Source organism: Sinohyriopsis cumingii, chromosome 3 (genome assembly GCF_028554795.1).
Source record: "Sinohyriopsis cumingii isolate HCF-2022 chromosome 3, ASM2855479v2, whole genome shotgun sequence".
NCBI lineage: Eukaryota > Metazoa > Mollusca > Bivalvia > Unionida > Unionidae > Sinohyriopsis > Sinohyriopsis cumingii.
Genome location: NC_142963.1, coordinates 120,344,790 through 120,363,930, shown reverse-complemented (window position 1 = coordinate 120,363,930; position 19,141 = coordinate 120,344,790). Strand labels below are relative to the sequence as shown.

At 33.8% G+C, this 19,141-nt stretch overlaps 1 protein-coding gene across 3 annotated transcripts in view; it reads left to right on the top strand.

The window, feature by feature from the left end:
- LOC149803698 (voltage-dependent calcium channel gamma-7 subunit-like) overlaps positions 1 to 19,141 on the top strand; it is a 173,032-nt gene that overhangs the window by 129,205 nt on the left and 24,686 nt on the right. For all 3 annotated transcript variants that reach the window (XR_016420248.1, XM_089953486.1, XM_089953485.1), the window contains one exon: positions 9,484 to 9,564. Coding sequence is in view for 2 of the 3 variants with exons in the window: in XM_089953486.1 (XP_089809612.1) it covers positions 9,484 to 9,564 (81 nt within the window). In the remaining variant the exon portion in view is untranslated. The remainder of the gene's footprint in view (positions 1 to 9,483; positions 9,565 to 19,141) is intronic.

The window sequence follows — 19,141 nt, the reverse complement described above, 5'->3', positions numbered from 1 at the left end:
AACACTGCAAATGTGATAGAATGATGTTTCCATGCATTTCGTATTTTTTGTTGTGGCACTCAAATGCTGCCAGGTTGAGATTTCCAGATTCATGTGTAAATTATTCAGTCTATTTAAAGGTCATAAGAACTGCATACACACACACACACACACACACACACACACACACACACACACACACACACACACACATATATATATATATATATATATATATATATATATATATATATATATATATATATATATATATATATATATATATATATATATATATATATATATATATATATATATATATATATATATATATATAATGTATATTTGATTTAATTCATATCTGACTTAATTGTTTGCAAGTTTTAAAATCTTTCTATTTATTTTTAAATTTCATTATATGTCAAAATAATGTAGTTTTGTTTTCTAGGAACGCGTACTTTTTCCAGAAAATAGTTTGACCTTGACTGTTCATTCTGTAAACACATAAGGCTGACCTGGTTCTCGACCTTAGTTCAAGTTTAGTAACAGTCACGTCAACTAGTTTTTTTTTTTTTTAATTATTTTTATTGTGGGAATAATAAGGTTGAGATCGAAGCTGTGATGGTTACGTGACCCTCGAACTGTAAATAGTTTTTAGTGAATTAAACAACTTTTATTCTCGGAGTAAAATGATTGGTTCTTATCAAGGACATACACGGGCTACGTGATTTTTTTAAAATGTAAACGAGATCACGTGACCCTCATCCGTGCATCTGTTTTGCGTAAAATTCAAGTTTTAAACCATTGTTTAGAGAAATATTCTCAGTTAGGCTTCCAAACACTGAGATGTAAAGATATTTATTTTGATGTGTCATTTTGAGAATTACATTGTAATGTTCATTCAAATTATTTGGATTCAAAAGGATTAATTCGTTTCTCTGAAAATATTTTGAGTACTCATACAGAATTCTTGAACAAAGACATTTCTTAAAAATCTTATTCGATTTCAACCACCGAATTACTTCTTGTGTTCTACAAGGAACTGTAGACCACAACACAATACAGGATACAGCATACGTCATCGCCTTCCATCTTGGATTCTTCGTCGGGACTCGAACATGATTTCATTAGAACATTTCAATATTAGGAATTCTAAGATTGTATTCGTGGAGTATTCTTGGATTACTTTTTGGATTTGATTCTTAAAACAGTAAGTTCTTATTTTTCTATTTGGCCAGTATTTTTCCAGGGATATAAATTATTTGTTACATTTTTCAAAGCATGTTGTTTTCACTCTTTCTTGTGTTACTGTTTATTCGAGCCTAAACACGTAACAACATAAGAATATATATATATATATATATATATATATATATATATATATATATATATATATATATATATATATATATATATATATATATATATATATATATAGAGAGAGAGAGAGAGAGAGAGAGAGAGAGAGAGAGAGAGAGAGAGAGAGAGAGAGAGTAATGTGACTCCTTGGCAGCCAATGTAATCTATTGTGGTCTATCGACCTGATAATGTCGTCTGTCGTTTGGATTATATCCAGTGAAACTGTAAAATGTCTTCTGTCTTCTAGAGGATATCGAGCTTAAATGTCAGTTGGACTGAAAGCGATACAAGCATACGATAATGTGTGGAAGTATTCTTAGAAAAGAGGCCGTGCGACCATTATCTCCAAAGAAACAGTCGCCGATCCTTTAAAAAACGATTACCGATTAAAGTAAGGTGCAACTTTACATAAGAAAGTCATGTGGCTTCTGATATGGATGTCTCAAGTCGATAATATACCATGTCATTGAATCGCCTTTGTTTTTAAGGAAGCTAGCTCCTGATTCTAATGCTGTACTATGTTTCTTATCCATGCGTCTAACGTTTGCATAAGATGAACTCGTGCTCTCTGAACCATCGTTTCAGCGTCACACCAGACAAGATCAATACGCAGATTAGATCGTATAACATGGACTTTACGAGGACTTTACATCGAATGGGCATAGTTTTAAGTGATATTTATAAGAAAAGGAAACCTGTTTCATTGAGAGTCACATTGACAAGGACTAAACATCTAATGGTCATTTTTATGATACTGAACCTAACGTTTTACTGGGGACCTCATGGGAAAGGACTGCAAATTTAATAGGCATTACTTGACGGGACAGAACCCGACGTTTGATTTGGGGTCCTTTTTACGAGGACTGCTTATCTGGTCATACAATATGATATATCTCCCTTAAATGAGTTCACGTACCAAAATATAATTCATTTTAATGAATCAAATACAAAAGAAAGCAACGGTAATTGTGAACAAATTGGTCAAAAAAAGAGAAAGAAAAAAACAGACGATAAACGTGTTTAAAGAATAAAGAATTGCGCATATGGCCACTAAATGAATGTCTTTGTTTAATTAACTGGTAGTCTATTCATACTGGTGTGCATAATAATAACATCACTGCAATGAACGTTCCAAAAGAAGAAAAATAGAAAGTGTCATTTAAATAACCAAGGTAAAGAATTATGATTTATTACATTTATTGAAAAATTTAAAAACAATTATTCGTACTTATGCGACAATTTTGAATGTAAAATTCCCTGAAACGTCAATTATAACTTATAATCAAAGTGAAGACCCTCCAAGGGAATGCATTTTAGTGAGTCATCTTGAGAATACGAGAAATTGGTATCACATATATTCTTTAGCCATAAATCTGCAACACTTTATGCACTACATCATATGGCGTAAGAAATCTGGGCTATATATCCCTCCCATAAGTTTAGATTCACAAACACACACACACGACCACACACACATACACGCAGAAACACCATGTAGTCTAGATATACTCTGAAAGCGTTAACATACAATGATGTTTATCCACAAAACGTCAGTAACAAAGCAAACAGCCTCGAATTTCCTTAAAAATAACAAGAATAAATATAAATCAATCCTGGAAAAACACGTTTGTGGTTTCGTAAATTGTTTACAGATAATGATGTATGAAACATGAAAGGCGGGAAAGAAATAACATCTAAGATATCTATTAATGTGTTGTGGAAAGAGATGTTGACGGTATTTGGCCTGCATAATGACTAGTGTTTCCAGTTACGAGTAATGCCTTTATCGTTTGAGATTAAATTAACTTTTTACGACTTCTCTTGTCTCTAATTGAATTTAGATTGAATTTATATAATATTAACAATTGGATTGTAATCAGCGGTTCGTAATCTCATTAAACTAATTGCATAATCACAACACATGCAATCTCAAATATCGTTTGAATACGTGCAAATGGCTTCCAATTATATCGAGTTCTTCTAGCAACTGCAATAGTGTATATGCCCGCTGTGCATGAAATCAACCCTGCGTTTAGTACATATTTGTCATGTTAGTGTTGCATGTACTGTAAGCATAATTGCATTGATGTATTCATTTCTTTGCACGAAGAACCATCTGATGGAAATTCAGATGAGCGTTGACATTGACTTTACGGGTTAACTTGGGACAAAACGTATTGCATTTTCTATAAAAAAAAAATGGAAAAGCTTTTTGCAGATAAACACTGTTGCAACTTATAGGATGAGGCCAATTTTGTATGTTCCTCAAACAGCTCAATCTATAATCCAATCAGAAGAAAACTAGTACAAATACAATATAAATCGTTGCATGATCCTAGACATCATTTATGTGTCTCAGAACTTTTGTTTTAAATATTATCATATCGTTAAGATAGCAATGAGTTTGACCAGCAGTAGTAGTTCTCATAAAACTGTATAAAGGAAAAACGCTCTCATTTCGTTTTTCTGATATGTTCCGGTAGTTTGTAAAATAATACATGCCCTACAACTGATGTTATAGTAACTTGTATGCATAAATGTAGTGACGTTTAAGGGCACATCAACACAATATTTGCCATAGCTGCCAACTAAATATGAATTTAAAAACAAATATCCATAAAATATATTGCAATAAATCTATATATTGCTATTAGTATTTAATTCTCATAAACTTATTAGATTTAAGTGATTAATTGCTGCTTATGGGTAATCTGCGTTGGGAAGATGTTTCTTATACCGAGTAATTAGCTAATTGTTAGGAGCGTAAGTTAGACATACACTTTATTCACGAGACTTTATGGTAGCGTAGTTTAATTTCTTAATATTGACCCTCAATAATTTATTAACAATTCGAGATAGCAACTCCATCCCCGAAAAAAAACAAACATTTAAACATGCAATCATGAAATTAATGTTGCGTGATGTGTGGTCTTTATGCGATTAGAGAAACGTTATGATATCATTTAGGCTTTTAGGGCCCTTTTAGTTGAAAAACACTGCTGTCATTAGATCCCTGTTGGGGAAACATGAACCTCAAGTCAGACTCCAGCAGCAGTTGTTTCAATCGCTCGATAGTAAAACCTTCTTGCGTGTTACAATATTTAGAGTAAATTAATTATAAAATGGGAAGCAAAATATAAAACAGATCAATGTCAATAAACATATCAGGATATCCTGTTGCTGGTTATCTCAGGAAGGAAGCAATTTGTTGTTTCATGGAGCGTTGGTTTATTTGTCATGGTATAGTTGTAAACCATATGCCGACCATTTTGACACCGGTAACAGAAGAAAAACAAAGAAATTGTACAGGGGAAATTTTTTATTATTGCACGTATATTTGACTTATTATCTTCAGGTTTATCCTTTAAAAAACACAACATTAAAACCTGCTGGTCGATACCAATTTGTTTGGTACACGCCAGGTAACGAACATAGTTTTCAAGGTAATTTATATTTCAGGGACAGACAAATATGTCAGTTTTCAGACACTAATGACATATTCATTTTGGTTATTGTAACCATATACGAGCTACACTGTATTAACGTCATTTACCTGAACAAGTCATTCCTGTAAACTCATTGGTAAGAAAGTATTTCTTGCTTGAGCCAATAATCAGTTGATCATCAATAAACTTAATAATTTTACTTAATCGTTGTACCATCTTTATCTCCGCTTCCTGTCTAAAATTACACTGGATGGTCATCGATGTAAGGACAAAACTTAAACGTAAAAGTATCTAATTGATTATAGACTTTTCGAAGCAGTTACTCGTAACATTCTTTACGCCATTCCTAAAAAGCATAATGTAAAAGACTTTAGTCTCACTTGATATTATCAACTCAGCTTTGGTCAAAAATCAAGATAAACAATTTGATGTTCAGACCAAGGATCAGCTGAACTCACAAGAAAAAAAGAATAGTATATAGGTTCTTGTTCACGATCCAAAGAACACATATTAATAAAAGCAACTCTTAAATGTAAATGCAATCGTTTATTTTCAAGGTTGTGATTTGCAAGGAAATTTAAGTATAACATATTTAAACCTTACACACTTTGGGGAAATGTAAAGTGAAATTTTATCACCTCATATAAAACAACCAAACGTTTTTTGAAAGAATTTTATTCTGCGGCACTGATATGAAAAAAAGCATAGATAACGAGAAGATTGTGCGTACTGGAGGTATGTATAAATTTTCACGGGAAAGATTAAATGGATTGCATGTATATTCACTATAATGAACACTATGACTCCACTACTTACTGAATATCACAACAACCATTTTGCTTTCTTACCTGATGCGGACGTCCTCGACCAGGAAGCATCTTTCCTAATTGTAGACCAAAGTATCAGATACTGTAGGTAACATTGCTCCGTAACTCATGCCTGGCCTCATTAATACCACCTTCTGTTTTTCTGTTGTTCCTATGGGTCATTTTTTTTTAAGGAAATGATACATAGGGCCGATGTAATATCTATCCTAACACAAAGATATTATGGATGGCTTTTGTTAAAAAATAGAATTTGTCCGTCCTTAATCCAGGGCTAATTGTTTTATAAGAATATGCTTTATTTTTGGGTGGGATGAAAATCACATGACACTTAATTACCTTTCATGCTTTGAACTTGATAAATTAGTACGTGCTATCCTATAAATTCATTTTATATTGCCTATTCCTTTGCCTGAGTCATATCAGTGTATCACGAATTCAGTGTTCAGTTTTGCAAAAAATAATCAAGACATCTTATGGCTGCGTTTGCAAAAAAATTAAATAAGCTAAAACATCTATATCCTTACTGTGACTCGGAGATTAATTGCTGCTTCCATTTTCTGTACCTCAAAGTTGCAAACTTAATTTCATAAGCTGGCTCTTTTTCTTGTAAAATAGTTAATAATAAATGTGTCTTTCTATCATATCTTGCCAAAAAACGAGGTAAATGTCAAAACCAGCATTAAACTGAGTGAGCATGCTTTTAAAACTCGACTTGGTTTTATAACAAAGTCCTAAATTTTTTAAGATGTTAACCTCAAGTTTTTCGTTTAAACACGACTACTTTATATTGATCTACGAAGCAAAAGTCGCATTGATATATGGCTATATAGGGCTACCTACTTACATACTGCATTCATTAGGTACAACCTAAGCACAGGAACTTAAAGTAGAAATCAATGTCTTTATTCGCTGTTTCCTAGGTGAAGCAATTTATGTATTCATTTCGGCAGATACACAACGAATTTGAGCCGATAAATGAACTAATAAATAGAGGATCGCAAATAGATAATGATTTAGTATTTAATTTATGAAACGATTTCAATAATTCCCAGCTTTTGGCTCGCAAAATCTGGAAATTATTCAACGAGATTAGTATATGTAATATTAAATCATTACCCATTTGGCATTATGTTTTTCACATAGTCTTTACGTGAGCGGAAAGAGTTCTGTTAAAAGAATAACTGACACTAAATTCTAGATCAGACCGTTAAATTCTTGGGCTTGAAAAGTAGTCATACACTGCACGGTTCGATAAACAGTAGCATTAAGAAGTAGTTTTGTTTTTACAAATTATAATACAAAGATGAACCGTTCTTCCAAATCATTGGTACATTTGACAACATCGTTTTCCAAGACTGTATATATAGTGGAAATTCCTGTGTGATTTCACATAGTTCTCTCGTTCTAAGTAGTTGACGCCCCATATACATAGTTTCCTCTGAGACTGTTTACTGTGTTTCCACCAAAAGAGTGGTGATTCCACTACAGTAGCATTCCAGTTGATGGGTAATCATATGAAGGGATGATTACTTGATGTAGAAATTGTACTCAAACCATACTATCAATGTGCTGCTGTGTTTAATACTGATTAAAAACTTAATGTTTTGTGACCAGATATTTGCAATATGCATTATTTGTTTTGGAGGAATGATGTGATTGGATATCTTTCTGTCAGCTGGGATACCGGCATTTGTCGACATTCATTTCAAAGCGAAGTGAGTTTATTTACTTCTATATGTTGACATTTAAACCAAGTTTATCATTGTAATGGGGTGCGAATAAAAGCTTTGGATCCTCACCCTCTATCTGATGATTTGCAATGTTAATTTCACTTGCAAACCGATCCCGTGTAGAATAGACAGACGTAATCATTTGTTCCCAATACCCCGATAGCAATAGATTGAACGATGGCCGCCAACTTGTTGATAGCAATACTGCAAGTAATGTTCCAGATGGCGGGGCAAGGAAATTTCTCACGATCGCAGCCAATCAGTAATGTTAATACTGCGAAAGAATTTCATGACTACATTGGACCAATCCGATTAGCATAAATTTCTATATTAACATGCTGACATGTCAAAAACATTAAACTGCACACACTGTTTGTAATGTTTACCAACTATGCGATAATACACGATATGTTTCAAATTGCACCATATTCTAAAAAAAAATGTAAAGACGAAAATACTACGAAAAAACAAATCCAGAAGAGGCTTAGTTCTTATAAAAATTGCGCATAAACGTGTCAGAACAGACAAATTAAAATTTCATATAAACTTAACTTCCAATGCAGATGTTGTCTATTACAACAAACTAATAGAATTATCCAAGAAGTATCGACATAACGCCTTCCTTTATCGATCTTAGTACATGTCTGAAAGGCAATCTGATATTCATTCTTTCTCTACTGTCATTCGTAGGAATTCTTTGGGTAATACTGATAATTCCTTACTTCATAATACACATACTAACGAATTATAGTCAGTCTTCTATTTTCATTAAGACATTAAAATCTTGATATAATAATTGCATGATCCATAATAACAATAGGTTTGAAACACCGATATATTGGGATTGCTCTACTCCATTACCTAGGCTAATTTGCTGGAAGCTTTACCCTGCAACCACTCTACTACGATGACTCCCTAATTGTATAGTTGCCATAATTATGCTAAGAAAATACACGTCTTATCTCTGCAGTTTTTATTTTCATCTAAGGAGCAAACAAAGATCACAGAAAGCAGCAATTCCAGGTCAGCCTTAGAGGGAACATATCTTTAAAGATATGTCTGCTGTCAGCACAGACGTATTTTTTTAAAAATGAAACGGCAAGCCAAGAAAAATCTTGAGAACATTCTCAACAATAAGAAAATAAATAAGTATACATCAGCATAAATATTTAGGTGATTTTCAACCTTTATATATCTTTGTATAATTTTATATCTGTGTACAAGAGCAACATTTGCTATTGCACGAATCCCGTTTTAAGTTCAAGCTACTCTTACAGAAACATGCTTCCTTGATAGTCCTCAAAATTAAGTTTGAATGTCCATCTAGGGCATACATTTATAATATTATTAACAATAGGGAATTTCATTACTTAACCTTAATTGTCTATTAAATAATTAAATATAAACATTTGAGCAGTTTCTCTCTTTCAAGATAACGCAGCAGTACAACGGTTCAGCAAGATATTCCTTTCAAGGTCTATGAATCAACTGACAGTATCCGTTTTCTAGAACATTCTGAAAAGGAGATATCCACAAAACACAAATACTTTGTCCTTGTGTACAGTTTTATAATGGCATTCAATTTAAAATCTCATAACTTCATATCACTGTCCACTTGCGTCTTTATCTCGATCTGCATTTACTGAGGCAAACTTGGAAGCATTAAGAAAATAAATATTTACAAACACAAAATTATGTTGTTGTCGCAAATGTAAAACAGTTTCCCTATGTTGAAACAAAAACTATGCTCTTCCTTAGGCGACAAAACAACTTGCATCCACAAAACAGACACTAGATTCAAAGGTCTAGAGTAATTCTTGACTCATAAATGTTTAAATGACAGGGGAAAATCTACAAATATGAGACAAAACAATAGAAGAAATAAACCTGAGAATACATATATATTTAGTTCTGCCGTCAGACCAACAAAGTTGTATAAAAAATTCAAAGAAGGGTTTATCGTGTCTATGACACAAAGAACCAAGCTGTTTTGACCAATAAGTAAGATATGTATGTATGTATGTATGTATGTATGTGCTATTGTTTGTGCAACAGAAATAGCACGTTGCTTGGCATGTTTTGAAACCATAAAAAGTGCGCTTCATAGCGCTTATATTAATTATACTTGTCTTTTTCTTGCAGAAACGGATTGTGAAGTACACAATTTCTTCCCCACGAGACAAGAGATTATGTACGACGAGTCCATAGACAACCAAATATTAGGTTCGTACCCTTCTTATATTACGAAACTTTGTATCGACTAGAAGCTTGACGCAGATATCGCCCTTGGATGCGGTTACTCAAATGAAGTACTATCAATAGATATAATGCACTGAGTGTAGAGAATTATTAGTTTTTCAAGTGATAGGTTGAACTTAAAATATTTAGAAGTTCTCATCATTTGATGACCGTATATACAAACCATATTATTTTCATAATACTGAAGTCTTTTTTTAGCTACAATAAAACTGTAACTTTTGAAAGAAAGGTAATGCTTAGAAACCTGGTAGTATGAAGGCTGCAGAACATGCAGGCACATTGGGTGCATCGGTACTATATATAAAATAATTTTGGGTTAATGTTAATTATGTTCCTGAATATTTTCCTCCCGTGTTATACCTGGCAAATTATGCGTGGTATGCACGATGAATAATAATTGGACTTTGTCTTAAAGAAACCAAGAACCGAATGTTGCAACAAAAGTTAAGTTAGGCCTGCATTTTTATCGTCAGTTCTTCACATGGAGATTGTGGTGAAACCTCTCCAACTTATATGACATTTACCTAATATGTAACCTGACTTCTCATTAAAACTGAAACACATGTAAATTCGAAACCTTTATTTGTGTACCATATATCGGAATATTAATAATAATGAGGACTTTGTATAGCGCGTACTCTTTAGAAGCTCTAAGCGCTTTACAACATTAGATAACAACTATAACATAAAAACATATGTTTACAAAAACAAACACCATGAAATTAGAAAACATAAAAAACATGCTGAACATATTTAAGGTAGGAAACATTATTAGGTCTTTAAGTTTGTTCTTGCAGTCGAAATAAGTGAGTTTTACGGGCACCCTTGAATGTGATCACTGTGTCTTTGTGTCTATGTTCAGTGGGAAATTCATTCCACGTTGCTGGGCCCTGGTATGCAAAAGAACGCTGTCCATATGACTTTGTTTTCATAGTGGGAATAATGAGTATACGATTGTCAGAAGAGGAGCGTAAGTATCTTGCTGGTGTGTACACATGGGTGAGGTTGGATCGGTCTGTTGGACTGGAGTCCGTCAATGAAACGTAGCACAGAGAACAAATTTTGTGTTTGATTCTGGATCGAATGGATAGCCAGTGTAAGGCACAGAGCAGCGGGGATGTGTGATCTGATCGTGGTACTCTAAGTATGATCCAAGCAGCTGTGTTTTGAACTTTTTGAAGTTTCTGAAGTAGATATTGAGATGAACCAGACATAAATGAGTTACAATAGTCCAGTCTTGAAAGTACTAATGAACACACAAGTGTTTTAGTGGCATCAACTGAAAGATATTTGCGAATTGAGCTGATGCGTCTGAGCTCAAAATATGCAGCTTTGCATATGTTCATGTCATGTTGGTGCAACGTGAGAGTACTGTCTAGAGTAACACCTAAGTTTCGTACTGATTGTGTGAATTTAATGTAGGTGTTCTAATATTTATTGTTTGAGGTAAAGGATGTGAATAAGGAAGTCTTTGTGTTGTGTTCAGAATGGCCTCAGTTTTATCATCATTCATCTGCAGCTTGTTACATGTCATCCATGATTTCACATCAGAAATGCACCTCTCTACACCTTGGATGGTAGCATCAGCTTCAGTTGGGTGACTAGATTTGTATATTTGGGTGTCATCAGCGTACAATTGGTGAGACACTGGAAGATGATCTATTGCACTGAGTGTATAGAATGAAGAGAACAGGTCCAAGAACAGACCCCTGTGGAACACCACAACATAGATTAACTGGGTTGGAGTGTATTCCATTTGCAGACACAATTTGTGTCCTGTTCACTAAGTAGGACTTGAACCACAGTAAGGCTGTATCATGAATGCCAAATACATGCTAGAGACGGTGAAGTAATATATCATGGTATATTGTGTCAAATGCTGCAGACAAATCAAGGAGGGTGAGGACTGTAATCTTTCCGCTATCCAAAGCAGAGAGAATGTCATTGACTACTTTTAGAAGAGTAGTTTCAGTACTGTGGCAAAGGCGATATGCAGATTGTACATTGCTGAAAAGACTGTTTCAATTCAGATGAGATACAAGCTGGGATAGAACAACCTTTTCGATAAAATCTTTATAAGAATGGGAGATTAGAAACTGGGCGGTAGTTCTTTAAATCGTTATAGTCTAGTGTTGATTTCTTCAGTAGAGGCTTTACAATGGCAGTTTTGATAAATGATGGGAATTCCCCGGATGAGAGAGAAATTTATTAATAACATCAGTTAGTGAAGGCAATACTGAATCTAAGCACTCAAGCAGCAGTGTTGTTGGAATTGGATCAAGTTCACATGACTTTGGTGCACTCTTCATCAGGATTGTACGTACGAAATCCATAGAGACAGGTTCAAATGCTGCTAATGGTTGCCGCTCAAATTCTGTATCCCAACTGTATGGTGACAACGAGTCAATTGAAATTGTGGTGTCAAGCTTATCTCTAATGGTTTGTACTTTGTCACGGAAGAAATTTGCAAACATGTCCGGAAGGTCGACTGGAGAGAAGGTAGTTGGAAGTGGTGTACATGTGTTCCTTGACATTAGCTTGTTAGTAATCTCGAAGAGCTCTTTGCAGCTGCAGCTTTCCATGATCTTAGTAGTGTAGTGGGCTGATTTCGCTGCATGAACTATATTTGTGACATTCTTCTTTGCGGCTTTATAGATTTGCTTATGAATAGTGAGTCTGGTGTAAAGCCAAAACCTCTCAGCTTTACGGCGGTCTCGTTTAGCAGTGTGAAGCTTTACCCTAACACTGCTATACCATGGATAATACTTTCGAATTGATACTCTGCACTTGGTAGTTGGAGCATGTTTGTCGAGCAATGAACGCATTGAGTTATTGGGTTGTTCTGCGGTAGGAGGTAAGCAAGTTGTTAGGTTTGCTTGGATGTCATGCTTTAGTCTGGTTCTATTTATCATACGGATGTTTCTTTTAGTAGCAGATAAAGGTGGAGGGTTAGGGACTGATACGTCAAGATGGCATATAATGCAGAGGTGATTTGATGCAAGTTCATGGGATACCAGGGAGGACCGTAGAATGTTATCATCACGTCTATGAAGAATCCAGTCTAAAATGTGACCATGTTTATATCAGATTAGTCATGTTGTCGTTATGCTAAGGAAACTTTCGTCGAAAGTGCGTTTATCAGAAACAAGGACTTTAGGTTGTATGTTTGGGGCGTGGTCTTTCTTCTACTTTAGGCGCTTTGAACTCTCTGTTATTTTACATTTTATATAGTAACTTCCAAGTCGTGTTACTTGTAGGTATGAGATGCATCTCAAACATATATTGAAGGCAGTCATATTACATGTAGGTATGAGATATATTTCGACAATATATTGAAGGCAGTTGCATACTGATTCCACAGCTGACAGTTCATTAAAATCCAGGTTAAAAAGTTTCCTCAAAAATTTACAAAGCAGATGATTCTTCATGCAATAATTACCTCGAATGTTTTCTAGATGAGACAAAAATTATGCAGTTATGTTATTCGTATCATGCAGAGTGTCTATAATACATTTAGTACATTCAGTTCTTGATTTACCTGCTTAATTCTGCCTTGGAGTAATACATCTCTGCAAAAAAAATTCTGAATCCATCAGAATTTGTAAAGACTGAGGTAGAGTATAATTATTATAGATATGACCATCGTAGACTTTTTAGTCAGTTTGAACCGCTTTAATCCGATTTAAGTTAGTCAGCCTGAACCGCTTTAATCCGATTAAAATCAGTCAGTTTGGAAATTTAAAGTCTTGTATTCTCAGATGATAGCACTTTTGGACCACTCATATTTCTTATAAACAAAAGTGTCACCAAGTCACTAAACTATAACATGTATTGTTTTTGTATCTGACACTGACATAAAGAACCACTCATATTTATTTTCAAAATAAAAATACGCGCCGACGTAACTGGACCAATCTAGTAATATCTATATTATTTACTTGCATAATCACTCACTTTTTAGAGGTAATAAAGGATATTTCATGATTACATCATAATGTCCTTATCAATATAGATAATGTGTGTTTATTTCCAAGTTAAGATGGGATGTAAATATGATCACGACACAGTTATGTTATAAAATAACATTAAAGAGGAATAAAAATGCTGATTATTGTATTTCACATATCAAAATGATATCCGGCAATAGTTTAGAAAATATTCTGATATGCATATTAGTATCCTGATGATAACACAGGCAAGAAACAAAACCCCGATAGCAAGATGAATTAAACGGCACAGTATGAGACAGGAATACGCATTTGATGTGAGCAAATTCATAAATTTATATTTGGTTTAATTCACGGTACTACTTAAAAATCCCAATCTACAATCACTGAATGAAAAGACACATAGAATTTATAGAGAACACAGTTAGAATTTAAGGTATCAAATTGTGAATCGGGATATAAAGTACACATTTTAGAACAAACATTGGAAATGCAATAGAGTTCATATATATATAAAATCATTCATACATTGGAAATTTGCCTATCATTGAGAATAAAAGAACCTGTTGTAGAGGAATTTTCTATTGGCAATTTGATTACGCGTAAAGACAATTGATCTCTGTTGTCCTGTTTATTACACCTTAAGAAAATTGATCTCTGTTAGCCTGTTGATTACACGTAAGGACAGTTGAACTTTCTGTTGGCCTGTTGATCGCGCTTAAATACAATTGATCTTCTGTTGGGCTGTTGATTAGACATAAAGAAAATCGATCTATGTTGGCATGTTGATTACACATCAAGACAATCAATATTACGTTGGCCTGTTGATTACAAATAAGAACAATTGATCTTCGATTGACCTGTTAATTACACATAAAGTTAATTGATCTTCTGTTGGCCTGTTGATTACACATCAAGAAAACTGATCTTCTGTTGGTCTGTAGATTACACATCAAGACAATTTATTTTCTGTTGGCCTGTAGATTACACCTAAGAACAAATGATGTTCTGTTGGCCTGTTGATTACATATCAAGACAACTGATGCTCTGTGGGCCTGTAGATTACACATCAAGAAAATTGATCCTCTATTGGCCTGTTGATTACACCTAATAACAATTGATCTCCCCTTGACCTCTTGATTACACATTAAGACAATTGATCTTCTCTTGGCCTGTTGATTACACATAAAGACAATTGATCCTATGTAGGCCTGTTCATTACCCGTAAAGAAAATTGGTCGTCTGTTGGCCTGTTGATTACACATACAGAGAATCGATCTTTTTTTGGCCTGTTGATTACGCCTAAAAACAATTGACCTTCTCTTGACCAGTTTATGACATATTAAGACAACTGATCTCCTGTTGGCCTGTGGATTACACATAAAGACAATTGATCGTCTTTTGGCCTGTACATAACACATAAAGACAATTGATTTTCAGTAAGCCTGTTAATTACACTTAAAGACCGTTGTTCTTATGATGGCATGTTAATTACACATAAAGACAAATGATTTTCCGTTGGTCTGTAGATTACACATCAATACCATTGATCTTCTATTGGCCTGTTGATTAAACCTAAAACAATTGATCTCCCCTTGACCTATTGATTACACATTAAGACAATTGATCTTCTGCTGGCCTGTTGATTACACATAACGATAATCGATCTTCTGTTTGCCAGTTGATTACACATAAAGACAATTTAATCTCTGGTGGCCTGTTGATTACCAGTAAAGAAAATTGATCTTCTGTTGGCCTGTTAACTACACATGAAGACAATTGGTCGTATGTTGTCCTGTTGATTGCACATAAAGAGAATCGACCTTCTGTTGGCCTGTTGATTACACCTAAGAACAATTGATCTTCTCTTGAACAGTTGATTACATATCAAGACAATTGATCTCCTGTTGGCCTGTGGATTACACATAAAGACAATTAATCGTCTTTTGGCCTGTTGATGACACATAAAGACAATTGATCTTTTGTTGACCTGTTGATTACATATCAAGACAATTGATCTTCTCTTGGTCTGTAGATTACACATCAAGACATTTGAAGTTTTGTTGACCTGTAGACTACACCAAAGAACAAGTGATCTTCTGTTGGCCTGTTGATTACACATCAAGACAACTGATCTTTTGTTGGCCTGTTGATTACACATAAAGACAATTGATCTTCTGTTGGCCAGTTGATTACACATCAAGACAAATGATCTTCTGTTGGCCTATTGATTACACATAAACACAATGAATCGTCAGTTGGCTTTTTGATTACACATTTTAGTTGGCCTGTTAATTACACATCAAGACAATTGATCTTCTGTTGGCATGTTAATTACACATCAAGACAATTTATATTTTGTTGGCCTGTTGATTACACATCAAGACAATTTATATTTTGTTGGCCTAATGATTACACATAAAGACAATTGCTCTTCTGTTTGCCTGTTAACTACACATGAAGACAATTGATCGTATGTTTGGCCTGTTGATTATACATAATAACAGTTGGTCTTCTCTTGACCTGTTGATTACACTTCAAGACAATTGATCTTCAGTTGTCCCGTTGATTACATATAAAGACAGCTGAACTTCTGTTGGCCTATTGTTTACACAAAAAGACATTTGATCTTCTGTTGGCCTTTTGATTACATATAAAGACAATCTTCTGTTGGCCTGTAGATTATAATAAGAACAAATGATCTTCTCTTGTATGTTGATTACACATCAAGACAATTGATTCTTTGTTGGCTTGATGATTATACATAAAGATGATTGATATTCTGTTGTCCTTTGATTGCACATAAAGACAAAATATCTTCAGTTGGCCCGTTAATTACACATCAAGACAATTGATCTACAGTTAACCGGATGATTACACATAAAGAAAATTGATCGTTTGTTATATAGTTGATTACACACCAAGAAATTGATCGTCTGTTTGTCTTTGTTATTATGCACCAAGACAATTGATCATCTGTTAGTCCATTGATTACACATCAGGACAATTGATATTCTGTGGGCCTGTTCATTACACCTAAAGACAATTGATCTTATGTTGGTCTGTTAATTGCACATCAAGACAATCGATCTTCTGATGGCCTGTTGATTGCACCTAAAGACAAATCATCTTCAGTTCGTCAGTTGATTACACATCAAGATATTTTATTAGGCGTAAAGTATTATCTTAATGTTTTTATTCCTTTTAAAGTGGCTTACAAAGCGCTGTATTTAAAACTTCTTTTCTAAAACCCCAAACGTCCCGTTGCCACATATATAAATCGGACAAAAAGGAAAGGAAATACGCTGTATTGAAAGACGAATAACGCAGACAAGTGAGGAAAAATTGTACAAACGAGTTAATTAGTCTGATTGATGAGTAATATATCTTGATAACGCTGACAGTGATAAATGATTTCTCAAAGTACTCTTGGGCTGCGAAGATGGAAACAAGAGATGGCATAGATGATGCGTTTACAAATATATTTACTAGTGAAATCCTGAACAAGAAACATTTTGATTAATGATATAGTTTACAACAGAAAGTGTAAGGATTCTATTGCAAGAGAAAAGAAAGAAATAAGGAAACATCCATCAATCTTTAGCTGACTCTGATTAAATAGTATTTGAAGTATATGGCATTAAACAGAACACATAAGACAGCAATGTACAAATAAGTTACATGAAAACGGAAACTGGGTTGATGTTTGGCAACTCTGATTGAGAAAACAAAGGCAAGAGATCAACAAACATAACCTGACAAGAGCAAGGAAGAAAGAAAATCATAGAAAATACATCAGATGTATAAATCAATTTATTTGGTCACACGACAAGATATTCATTTGCAACGGTTTTTGCTAAAATAGATGCCGACGTTAGAATTTTAAAACTTGCTCTGAATGAATTGCAATTTTGAATGTGTCGATGTATCAATAATATTGAATGTGCCGATGTGCCAATAGTGCTGTATCACCATGTTATAATCCAATATGACTTTGAATGAATTCACAATAATCCAAAAGTAATGTTTTATTCCAAAATCAATGAGTACTTTGTAATGCCAATGATAAATATAAATACAAATTTCTTCTCAAATTATATCTAAACTCAACTGAAAGTGATTCCAAACGACTGATTTTAGTATAGGAATGAATAACTGTTAATTTAGTCATTTTTATATAAAGACTATCGCCTGATTTACGACATTACAAAATAGCCTGGTTTCGGATCATTTTCAATTGAAATTTATATCACATTCATTAATAAGGTAGGGTCTCTTTTCTTAAATTTTAACAAACAACCTGTCAAGGGAAAAACCAATGTCCCAACTCACATCTAAGTAAACACGCTGTTTACAAATGAACATTATCTTAAAATATAATCTCTATCATGGACAAACGTTAGCTATGTAATATGTTGTTTACATGTGACCCTTATAATATACAATAATGGATAAAAGTTAAACACATAATAAAGATATACATAAGAAATGACAAAGTGGAACCTACTGGCTGGGCTTATTTATTTCTGCAAAATGTCAACCGATGAAGGTATATCAATATCAAATGAAAACATATGATCAACGGTGATTTGTTTCAGTAAGACAGTTACAAAAATAATCTCTATTGCATAATATGTTGAGACAGTATCAGACGCTATTAAAAAGTTCATTGAGCTAATAATTTTATGAAAAGTAGGTTGTTCCACGATAAAAAAATAACATGATGGTAAAACTTTAAACAATACATACCAGATTCGAAGTGAAAATGGAGTATGATTGTTGATAATTACCATATATCGTATGACATTTTTCATCGGATACAATATACTGGACTAGTCTCAAAGGGCTCAAACCCTACCATGTCATTTGAGTCAAGAACTGCGTTCCAGAGTAATAGTGTAATATGTTACAGTACGAAAAGAAATTTCAAAAGTAAAATAAATTACTTCAAATGATTGTAGAATAGAAGGTCTATGGTGATGATGTTGTGCTTTGCACATGCTGTGCCGTTCCGAACGTCTTATCCGATACTTGGACGTTAAGGGACAAGTGATGCAGACTTCTAAAGCTCTGTTGGTAATGACGTAAACAAGGAATAATTTATATTGGTACTAATGGCCACATAAAATGCGTTTCAGTTTGATTTCTGAAATTGTTTATGAATTCATCTATTTTGACAAGCTTTCTAATTTCCTACTATATTCCTTGTTTATACATTTGATGAACAATGCAAATAAGATGCCCACACATGCCGAAACAAGTAATATGACTTGCAGAAAGAGAAACAATTTGACAAAAACGGTAAAGTAGCAAACTCTTGAAGCTACTAATAATACTCAAGTCTACTAATGCAAATGAATTCGCTAACTTAAATAATGGCTCAATTGTTCAAGCCTTTTTTTATGTCAACACTGATTAACTAAAAAGCGGTTAGGTTGGCAGGTGTAGGTTTAGTCGATGGTTGTGGTGGAGCAGGAAGAGTTACAAATATTTCAATATATTTGAGACAGAACAAGTGATGATATAATGAGTGCTATCGCTTATGTTAAAGTAACAATCATTACAGCCTTTACTTTACAAAGTTCTTTCAATCT